Genomic DNA, 10,184 nt, shown 5'->3' with positions numbered 1-10,184 from the left:
CAGGAGAATTCAGGCTACCGCTGGCATCCCAGCCCTCCCAACATCCCCCTCCACTCTGGCCCTGTCACCACACAGTGGCGTGACCCCCAGGAAACCACTGCCTCAGTTTCCCTAGCTATAGCAGGGGAACCGTCTCCTCCAACTCCCAGATGGGTGTAAAAACCAAAGGAGGCTCGTGATGGGGGGGACCCTGGCCCGAGGGCCAGAGGAAAGCACCCCAGGCCTGCAGACAGCACCCCCTCCCTGCCCCACCCCCCACCGTCCTGGCCGCACCCCTTCCAGGCACTCAGGCCCCAAAGCTCCAGGAGCCAGAATTTGATACGTGAGGATGGCAGAAGACAGGAGTCGGGGGACTGCGGGTTGGGCGCTTGGTATGCTCTCACCCGGACCTTACACCTTAGCCCCTGGGGCATCAGGAGATGGCCCCAGGGGGCCGATATGTGCCTGGTCCTCGATGGCCACAGGAGTGCCAGGGCGGACTGTTCCAGGCAGCACAGCCCAGGCCCGACCGAGGTCAGGGCCTCCCACCCTACACCGGCGGCCCAGGCTCCAGGCTCGGAGACCCCGCGGCGAGGCGGTTGGGGGCCGGGGCCGCAGGGGGCATCCCCCCCACCCCCACCCCCCGCCGAGAGGGGCCGCCGCGGGCGGAGCGGGCCGCTGGCGGCAGGTGGGAGATAGGCGGGCGGGGGAGGTGGGAGCAGACGCCGGGCAGGCCGCGGCCCCTCCCCGCTCCCTCCTCGCGCGCCTCCGCCGGCGACATTGCCCCTCCTGGGCAGGGGGCGGAGAAGACGGCGGCGGTAGGGGAGGAGGCGGCGGCGGCGGAGGCGGGATTTGGAGTTTCCCTCCGCAGCGGCGGCGGCGGCGGCGGCGGCAGCGGCCGCTTGGCTCCAGGCGAGGCCGCCGCCCGAGGCTCCGGTGGCGCGCGGCGGCCGCGGCGGTAGTGCTTCCCGCCGGCCCGGCTTTTGGAAACTTCCCGGCCGCGACGCGCGGAGCCGGCACAGGAAGCCGAGCGGAACGGAGGTGAGCGGGGCACGCGGCGCCCGGGCACCCACCCCCCCCCCACCCCGCCTGGCCGCCCCCCCCGACGTGTGTGCGCCTCCGCCCTGTGCCCCCAAAGTCTCGCCAGCGCGCACCCTGCCAGGTCGACGCACGCGCCCCTGGGAGACCCACTCAGTGCGCCCGCCCGTGCATCTCCCGTGTCCATGGCCACGCACACCCCCTGACACTTACACGCGCGTGCACAAACCGTGCACCGCGGACCCAGGGCCCTGCAGTGCACGCCCCGGCAGCCGCTAAGTCACCATCGACTACTGTCCCCAACTCAGGCCAGCACCCATCCCAGACGCTGCCACGCCTCAGTACACACCCAGGCGCACGAGAGCGTGCGCGCGCGCGTTCACACACCACACACACACACACACACACACACAGAAGCGCACACACATACATAGATACCCAACACATCCCTGGGATATCTGCACTAACACAGCTCCCCTCGCTGGCCCGCACCATCTCTAACTCCCCATATGCTCATCACAGACATCCCACCCACGTTCCCAGCCCAGAGACGCTGCCATCCACCCACCCCTGGACGAAGCCCCAGCAGGAACCCCCACCCAGAGGCGACACCGCACTCCTGAAGCCCAGCTGGCTCCCCAGGCCTGCACCTTGTACACCCCCAACATGTGTGCACACCTGTGGGATTCTGGATCTTGGGCACCCTGGCCCACCCCCATGGCACATAGCCCTCCACGTCCTCTAACACATCTCAGTCCCTCCCACCAAGCACCCTCCAACACCTGGCACACGGGTTCTGGAGGCTGCAGCATTTGGTGGCATCTCTGCCAGGCGCCTCTGGCTCGCCTTTGCAGCAGTGGCTCGCCACCCTGAGGCCCCCCAAGTGGCTCCCTAAACAGGCCCTGAGTCTCCCCAGTGGCTGACTTGGCCTGGTCCCTAAGAGATAAGAAAGGCACTGGGGGTGCAAGGTACCATACTTAGATGGGGGAGGGCAAGGGAGAGGCAGGCAACTGAGATGGAGGCCACCCAGCTGCGGCCAAAGGGGCCCCAGGTATTGGCACGCACGTAGTAGGTGGCTTTCCTGGAGGCAGGAGTCGGAGTACCCGTGTGTGTGTGTGTGTGTGTGCCCGCCTGCCCGTGCGGTGGGGGGCAGCGCGGGGGGGGCGGGGGGGGGGGGGAACCGCGTGTGCACGTGTGCTTCTGCGTGTCTGGGTGTGTGACCCGCTGAGGGAGAAAGCAGAACCGGCCACCCCCCTGGGCTCCCTGGTGCAACAATTGGTTTCATTCATTCATGCCTTCTTTGTTCACGAGCATTTCTTCCGTGAGCGCCGCGTGCCAGGCCCTTCCCTGGGGGGCTGGGGCCAGCTCGGGGCCGGGCACACACCCGCTCCTGCCTTGGAGGAACTCCCAGTCCCGCCAGGAGGCCGACCCGGCAAAGCAGAAAGCCATCCCCGGCGGAACGTGGATGTGGAGGAAAAGACACTGGATTTGGCCGAAGCGCTGTGGCTGGGAGTTCCAACCGGGCCAGACGGCCCAATTGCAGCCACCGGGCCGGAGGGACCCAAGTGTTTGGGGGTGGGGGCCGGCGTGTGGGGGGCAGGCGGGGAGCTGCTCTCGGGAGGCTCCCGGGCCCCAGGGGCGCACGGGCAGCGGCGTTTCCGCCGCCTCAGAGGGGCACTGCTTGAGCTGGGCGGAGGCCAGGGGCGCCCAGCAGGAGCCAGGGGCGGGCGGCGGGCGCAGCGCCCACCCTACGGGAAGCGCGCGGCCGAGCTCCACCCGCTTGAGGGGGCCTGGCGAGGCCCCTGCACGCCCCGCGCGGGCGCCTGGGGAGTGGGTGCGGGGCCTGGCGCACCCCCACCCCCACCCCAGACGGCGCTGCGGGGGGGGGGCCCAGCGAGGGTCGGGGGAGGGGGGCTTGGCGGCGCTCAGCCCTGCACTGCGGAGGTGGCAACAGGTTCCAGGATGTCTTCCTGCTGTTGGCACAGCGGGCGCTGCTGGCGCTGGGCAGCGAGCACTTTGGTGATTGAACGCCCCCTCCCCCCGAAGGCTCACTCCCGCGCGGCTGACCAGCAGGGATCTGGGCAAGGGGCAGACCCGCACGACTCCCGCCCAGGGGCAGAATTTGCCTCCCTGGCCTGATGCTGGTCCCCTCCCCCAGGGAGCCCTCTCCAGAAAGCAGGCCTTGGCACCGCGGGAGCTCCTGCCTCCTGCGGGGTGGGCGACCCTCTCTCCAACCCCTTGAGAACACAGAACCGGGCAGGAGCCCAGGCGTGTCTCTCTCTACCTCCCGGCACAGGGCGCCCACCCCCACTCTGGTGACTTGGCCAAGCCAGACACACCAGGCTGGCACATCCCGGAACCCCTGGGTGCCTTCAACCCCAGCCCACTCTGGGGTCCTGCCCACAGCTGCAGCAGGCCTGGAGGGAGCCCCCCAGGGCTGGTGGCTTCCCACCTCTGCCTGTGGGAACTTGGGATGTGAGAGAAACGAAATGCACACACACAACACCTCCCCCCAACTCGGCTCCAGTTCAGCTGGTAACCTCAGGGAACTGAGGTCTGGAGCACAGAGGAGGGAGACAGAAACCTGAGGGAGGGGGAGTGAAGTAATCAAATCAGAACAGGCTGCAGAGGAGGCAGCCCAGGCTAGGGGCGAGGGGACCAGGCCAGCTGCCCACGGCCCCTGGAGCCAGGTGATGGGACTCATCCCAGAGACCAAGACATGGTGGAGTGTGGCTGGAGACAAGTCCCAGCCTGGTGGCCCACTGGGCTGGGAAGGGAGGCAGGGTAGGAAGGGGCAACTGGAGGCCCCATTGAGGCAACCTGGCTGTCTGTGACCTGCTGTCTCCCCAGCAATACCTCCTGCATGTCCCCATCCTACTTTGTGTTCTGATCAGTGACCCCCCAACAGCTCTGCATCTTTCACTCCTTAGTCACCTCTCTCCTGGTGCCCATCCTGTGTGCGCACTCTACCTTTGTTTACTTAGTTCCTTGGGGGTGGAGGCCCGGTGTGGGGTTCTTCCCAACTCTGGGTGTATATTACCAAGTTAATTTCCAAAAGAGCCACACCAGCATACCTCTAGCAATCAGCAACAGAGCAGCACGCCCATCTCACAGCAGCCATGCCAGCACTGGGTGTTCTCAGTCTGAGAACATTTTACTAATGTAACAAGAAGGAAGTGTTACCTTGTATTTTGTCATTGTTAGGTGGGCTTTTAAATTTGTTTTCCTTCCCATGCCTGAAGTTGTACCTTTCTCCAAATGCCTTGTACCAGCTGCATGTGCTCCTTCATGCAGTCTTTTCTGGTTCCTTGCCATGTACCTATAGGAGTCTCAACCTTTTGATTAATTTGTATGAGCTTTCTCTTATCTGCTGTACACCTTCCTTCAACTGGCCTATTTGCTTTAGGGCTTTAAGCAAAAAAAAAAAAAAAAAAGGACATAGACCAGACTTTCAGAAGCTCCGCCACCTCATTTCATTGTCAGCATTTATCACACCTGGTATTCTCTCGTTCCATCCCTCGGTTTATTACTGACCTGTCCTGCTGGCCTGGGAGTGCCTTGCAAGCAAGGGCCCAAATGTGTCCTGTCGGTTCATTGTCCTGTGTCCACGGAAGGTTCTGGAGGCTACCACGGGGCCTTTACTGCAGGGCAGGGCTGAAGGGAGTTGAGGCAAACAGGCCTGGATATGGGGAGAGGGCTTTGAAAGCTCTGATGGCGACCTGGGCCAGCACAGGGGTGGAGGGGACAGTACAGAACTGAGAGACATTTAGGCAGAAACGCCTTGGCTCGACTAGGGAGGAAGCAGCCGGAGGAGCCAGGCTGACTCCCAGGATCAATAGGGCAGGGCTCTTGGAGTCGTTGGTCTGGCTCATGCCAATGAAGCTACTGGGGTGCCCCAAAGCTGCCCTTTGCCTACCCAGCCTTCCAGATAGCCCTGGGCTGAGTTCTGGCCAGAAGGCAGCAGTGGATTTGTGGTTCCACTTCCTTTTCCCCTCCACCATTTCCCTGGCAGCCATGGTGACAAGCCTGTTATATGGATGAAGCCACTAAACTCCAGTCCCAGGACGAGATGGTCCAGGGGCACCCCAAGTGAGCCAGGCTGGAGGTGGGGCGGGTGGGGCGGGGGCACGGGGCTCTTGTCCACACCCCTCCCCCTGTCTCCAGGGGCCTGGCTGGCGCCGGCCAGGGGAGCTGCAGCTGGTCCCCTGCTGGGCCCCTGACCTGCCCTTGGCCTCTGCCCCTGGCCCTGTCCCGCTTGGGTGGAAGCCCCAGCCCAGCGCGCCACTTGCGGGGGCCCACTCACCGGCTTTCGAGGGCACCCGTTGGCTCGCTGGCCCCCCTGAGCCCGCCCCCGCCGCCCCGCCCCTCCAAAGGCAACTCCACGTCCAAAGGCAGCTGGCTTCCAAGGTGGGAAGCTGGGTCGCAGTGCCAGGAAGCTGCGGGTGCGCGCGGGCTGCGGTGGACTTGTCTCCACGTGCGGCACGCTCTTTCTGCCATCCTTCCCTCTTCCCAGTGGCCGGGGCCGGGGCAACCCAGCCCGGGAACGACCCCCCTCGAGCCGCGGTGGCTGTGTCCGGGACATCCGCGAGCGACCCCTCGCCGCGGGATCACGCTCCAGGTCTCTCCTTTTGTTTTCTCCGGGTGGAGTCGGGCAGCCCCGAGAGGTCCCGCCTGCCGAGGGCCAGCGCCTGTGCACCGCCTCTATCTCCCTGGCCCCGGCGGGCCGTGGGGACGATCTCGGTCTAGAGCCCCTCTCCCCCCCCCCACTCCCCCCCCACCCCGCACGCACGCGGTCCCCCCAGTCGGAAGCTGGAAAGCGGGGAGTGATCGTGGGTGTGCGAGACGCAGGAAGGGGCCTGAGCCCCTCTGAGGGGCCAGGAGGGACCCTAGCGGTTCTCAAAGGGGGCCGTCGGACACCCAGCCTTCCTCGGCTGGGGCACCTCTCGAATTTCCATTCTCCGGTGGACACTCGAGTGGCTGCCTGGGGCGTTTTTCTTGGGGCGCACGGGGGTGCCTTTGGGCATGCCGTGGGAGAGGCAGAAGAAGATCCGGCGATAGAGGGGCTCCCCTGCGGGACCCCAGGCGCCTTGTTTCTGGGCACGCAGATCGCAGGCTCACGTCTCGTGCCTTCCCTCTCTCCGCAGCTCCGGAAGCCCGACGTGCCGGGAGCCGCGAAGCCATGGAGGGTCTGGGCCGCTCGTGCCTGTGGCTGCGCCGGGAGCTATCGCCCCCGCGCCCGCGGCTGCTGCTGCTCGACTGCCGCAGCCGTGAGCTCTACGAGTCGGCGCGCATCGGCGGGGCGCTGAGCGTGGCCCTGCCCGCGCTGCTGCTGCGCCGCCTGCGGCGGGGGAGCCTGTCGGTGCGAGCGCTCCTGCCTGGGCCGCCGCTGCAGCCACCGCCGCCCGCCCCGGTGCTCCTGTACGACCAGGGCGGGGGCCGGCACCGGCGCACCGAGGCCGAGGCTGAGGAGTGGGAGGCCGACTCGGTGCTGGGCACTCTGCTGCAGAAGCTTCGGGAGGAAGGCTACCTGGCCTACTACCTACAGGGTAGGTACCGGTGGTGGGCAGCTGGCGGGCACCTGTCTGGGGAGGACCCCTGCCCCGGGAGCGCAGGACCCCACCTTCGGAGGGCCAGCCGAATCCATCTGATCGTGGGCGAGCCCGACCTCCTGTGGTCCAAAGTGGAGATGAGAGTCTGTCCTCCTCTGAGCCTGACCTTGGGGAAGCCCTTCACTCTTGGGAGCCCCAGTTTCTGAGCCTGGAAAATGGGGAGAATCTGATATAACCTGGCTCCTGGGACCCCAGTGGGTCCCTATCACCCCCTCCCCTAGCTTCTAAGCCATGGGTAAAGGAAGCTGGAGCCCCAGGACAAATCCCCCCTGCTCACCAAAGGGCCTGGAAGGGGGAGGGGAAGACAGGGAGAGAAACTGCTAAGGCAGAGACTTCCCCTCCCTCTGCCACGGTCAGCACAGGGCTGGGGGGTGGAGAGGCGATGGACAGACACAGGTGTGTTGGCTCCTTGCCAAGCCAAACACACCCCCCGCCCCAGAGATCCAGGAGAGAGACAGGATTTCCAGGAACCTAGACCCCTCTTCCCATTGAGGAGGGTCATTGGACTGTCATCCCTTGCTCAATTCTGAATGCGCAGGGATATAGAAATATAGAACATGTTGGATTTCTAGTGCCACACCACCCCCAGCCGGGGGAAAATAGTAGTTATTTGGAGATGGAGATGTTCCCTTCTGGGCACTTTGGGACCATTCAGGTGGCACGCTACACTCTCTCCCGTGCTCTGAAGAGCACACAGACGTGGCTGTGCCCTGGCCCCTGATCTCACCCAGGCAGACAACTCACATCTGAACCTTTCCTTGTCTTTAACTGATGCCCGCTGTCCTTCCCAAGGCTGGCACTATGTGTTGAGCCCTCATGCCTGCCTTGGCTTGGCCCCAGGGATGTGAGATCCTCTTTGGCTTGCCGTCCAGAGGACTGGCTCCAGGGCTAAGCACACCATTTGGGACACCATGTAGGTTAAGGCTGCTCACTCCTGAGTGCCCCTTGGGTACATCTGCCCACCCCCCTCTTCAGGCATCAGAAGGATCTAGGATTGGATCCCTAACCCCAGCCAGGGCACTCAGCTGCCCGGGAGGCCACCTCAATGGGCCTCCCGTCTCATCCCCTCTCCCAGGTGGCTTCAGCAGATTCCAGGCCGAGTGCCCTCACCTCTGTGAGACCAGCCTCGACCGCCGGGGGAGCCCAAGCATGGCCCCACTGCCCAGCCCAGTGGTGGGGCTGGGGGGCCTGTGCCTGGGCTCCGACTGCTCTGATGCGGATTCCGAGCCTGACCGCGATGCAATGAGCTGCGGCCTGGATTCGGAGGGTGCCACGCCCCCGCCAGCAGGGCTGCTGCCGTCCTTCCCTGTCCAGATCCTGCCCAACCTCTACCTGGGCAGTGCCCGCGATTCGGCCAACGTGGAGAGCTTGGCCAAGCTGGGCATCCGCTACATCCTTAATGTCACCCCCAACCTCCCCAACCTCTTCGAGAAGAATGGCGACTTTCACTACAAGCAGATCCCCATCTCAGACCACTGGAGCCAGAACTTGTCCCAGTTCTTTCCGGAGGCCATTGCGTTCATCGGTGAGTCCACTCCGCCCTCCCCACTCCCTCCCCAGCCCCTACAGGCCTGCCTTCCCCCGGGGCCCAGCCCAGGATGGCCCTGCTGGGGCCGGGCGGCTCCAAGGATGCGATCCCCATGATGGGCCATCTCACATGGGGCCCCCATCTGCCCCCACTAGACGAGGCCTTGTCGCAGAACTACGGGGTGCTCGTTCACTGTCTGGCGGGCGTCAGCCGGTCCGTCACTGTCACCGTGGCCTACCTCATGCAGAAGCTGCACCTCTCGCTCAATGACGCCTACGATCTGGTCAAGAGGAAGAAGTCCAACATCTCGCCCAACTTCAGCTTCATGGGGCAGCTGCTGGACTTCGAGCGCAGCCTGCAGCTGGAAGAGCGCCGTGCCCAGGAGAGGGGCAGTGGGGGGCAGGAGTCGGCTGCCTCTGATCCCCCCTCTTTCTTCACCACCCCGACCAGTGATGGCGTCTTCGAGCTGGATGCCACATAGGGCCCCAGGGCACCCTCCAGCGGGTGTGCCCAGCCCAGCCACCCGCGTGCTGGGGAGGAGGCCAGAGGGGGCTTGGCCTAAGCAGAAGTGGGGGGTGGAGGGGGGGAGAGCACAATACCTCATTTGGGGCTGTGGGACGAGGCAGAGGCTGGGGACCCCCTCCAGGGTGGTGGTGGGGACAGCCCTGTCTTACCCACTGGAAACATCCACGGGGAATCCTATTAAACGTGCCTACGGGCCAGGCCTGGGGCCACCGGCCTGACCCGCGCCACTTTGGGGCGGAACCCCGCTCCAGAACCTGCCTGTTCTACGACTGTTACTTTTCTTTTGGGGGGGTGGTTGGGAGTGGGGGTGTGGATTCCCATTCTGAGGGACGATTCCAGGTGGCTGCCGGTTCCCTGGGCCCAGGAGATGTGTGCTCAGCCAACTCCCAAGCCTCCCCGGGGTCTCCCGTTCAGGAAGGGCCTGGGCCTCTTATGGCCACAGGGACCTGCTCCCAACCCCATCCCTGTTGCCATGCGGCTGGACCACCATCACCACCAGCACAGTCACCCTGTGCTCCTCCACAGGGGCCTGAGGCCTCTTGGGATGGGGGGGCGGGGTGGGGGGACTCCCAGGGGACATGACCTTGGAGACACAGCAGCCACCCCACAGCTACGGGGACCATCCCTGTCTGGGTGTGCTCCTAGCCAGGAGCCGCTGGGCGGGTTCCCGGCTGCACATCTGGCGCCCTGACTGTTTATCCACTTGACATTTGAAAAGATGCTTTTTTTTCCTCTTCCCCCAGATGTCTTGACAGGATCACTGGGGCTCTTTGTGACTGAGGGTGGTCAGACTGCCGCCAGAGGAGATGGGGTCTAAGCAAGACCTGGGTGGGGGGAGGGGGAGAAGACGGCCTGGAATTTGCTGCAGTGGGTCCCACGTAGCCCTGGTTGGATTGGGGGGTGGGGAAAAGGCCAAGCTTCACACAGACACACACACACACACACGGTCATTCATTGCAGTACATCTCCCTGACGGGCAGCCTGTGTGCATGTGTGTCTGTGTGTCCATGTATCAGCACTCGCACACACACACCCTCCTGGCTTACAGACCCAGCCCAGGACCAGCAGTCTCCGTGGCAAGGCCATCTCACCCTGGGGAATCCACAGCACGGTTGCTTTCTTTAATTGTTCCTCAATAAATGGTTTCTGTTGAGATCCTGAGCATCTTGGAGAGTTTTGGGGGGGAAGGTGGGGAGGGAGGCCTGGGGAAAGGGGTGCACGGGGTACTCACACACCACACCCTATCACCACTGTCATGTGCCATCCGGCATCCACACTGCCCAGCCTCTGACTGAACCCCTCCTGCACTCACAAGCCACTGAACTCCAACTCTGTGCCCCATGGCTCAGGACTAGGACGCAGGCTGCAGACGAGCATGTAGCTGCAAGTCAGAGGCCTCCTGCTCACGGTCAGCTTCCCAGAGTGGGAGGGAGGCACTGAGATCTGGTGATGCAGCAAATGATGTCAGGTCCCCAGGGTGGCAAACAGACGGGGGGAGCAGGGAC

The 10,184-nt window shown here is 64.4% G+C and overlaps 1 protein-coding gene across 3 annotated transcripts; it reads left to right on the top strand.

Annotated features, from left to right (window-relative positions):
* Nucleotides 1–822: 822 nt before the first annotated feature.
* DUSP9 (dual specificity phosphatase 9) lies at nt 823–9,832 on the top strand. 3 transcript variants are annotated; one of them, XM_043897699.1, is made up of 5 exons: nt 823–1,020; nt 5,531–5,635; nt 6,162–6,563; nt 7,702–8,151; nt 8,310–9,832. In XM_043897699.1, exons 3-5 carry the CDS (start codon nt 6,197–6,199, stop codon nt 8,633–8,635), a joined length of 1,143 nt encoding a protein of 380 aa, XP_043753634.1. In that variant the 5' UTR covers nt 823–1,020; nt 5,531–5,635; nt 6,162–6,196; the 3' UTR covers nt 8,636–9,832. The 3 variants fall into 3 exon arrangements, with proteins under 3 accessions (XP_043753634.1, XP_043753633.1, XP_043753632.1); XM_043897697.1 differs by lacking the exon at nt 823–1,020 and adding an exon at nt 5,088–5,106; XM_043897698.1 differs by lacking the exon at nt 5,531–5,635.
* The last annotated feature ends 352 nt before the right edge of the window (nt 9,833–10,184 follow it).

This window comes from Cervus elaphus, chromosome X (genome assembly GCF_910594005.1).
Source record: "Cervus elaphus chromosome X, mCerEla1.1, whole genome shotgun sequence".
NCBI lineage: Eukaryota > Metazoa > Chordata > Mammalia > Artiodactyla > Cervidae > Cervus > Cervus elaphus.
This window is presented reverse-complemented; position numbering and strand designations above follow the sequence as displayed.

Excerpts from the sequence above, each read along its gene's own strand:
- DUSP9 (XM_043897697.1), top strand. Across the intron at positions 5,636-6,161 it reads GCCGCGGGATCACGCTCCAG|CTCCGGAAGCCCGACGTGCC; the intron begins GTCTCTCCTTTT and ends CTCTCTCCGCAG. Across the intron at positions 6,564-7,701 it reads CCTGGCCTACTACCTACAGG|GTGGCTTCAGCAGATTCCAG; the intron begins GTAGGTACCGGT and ends CCCCTCTCCCAG.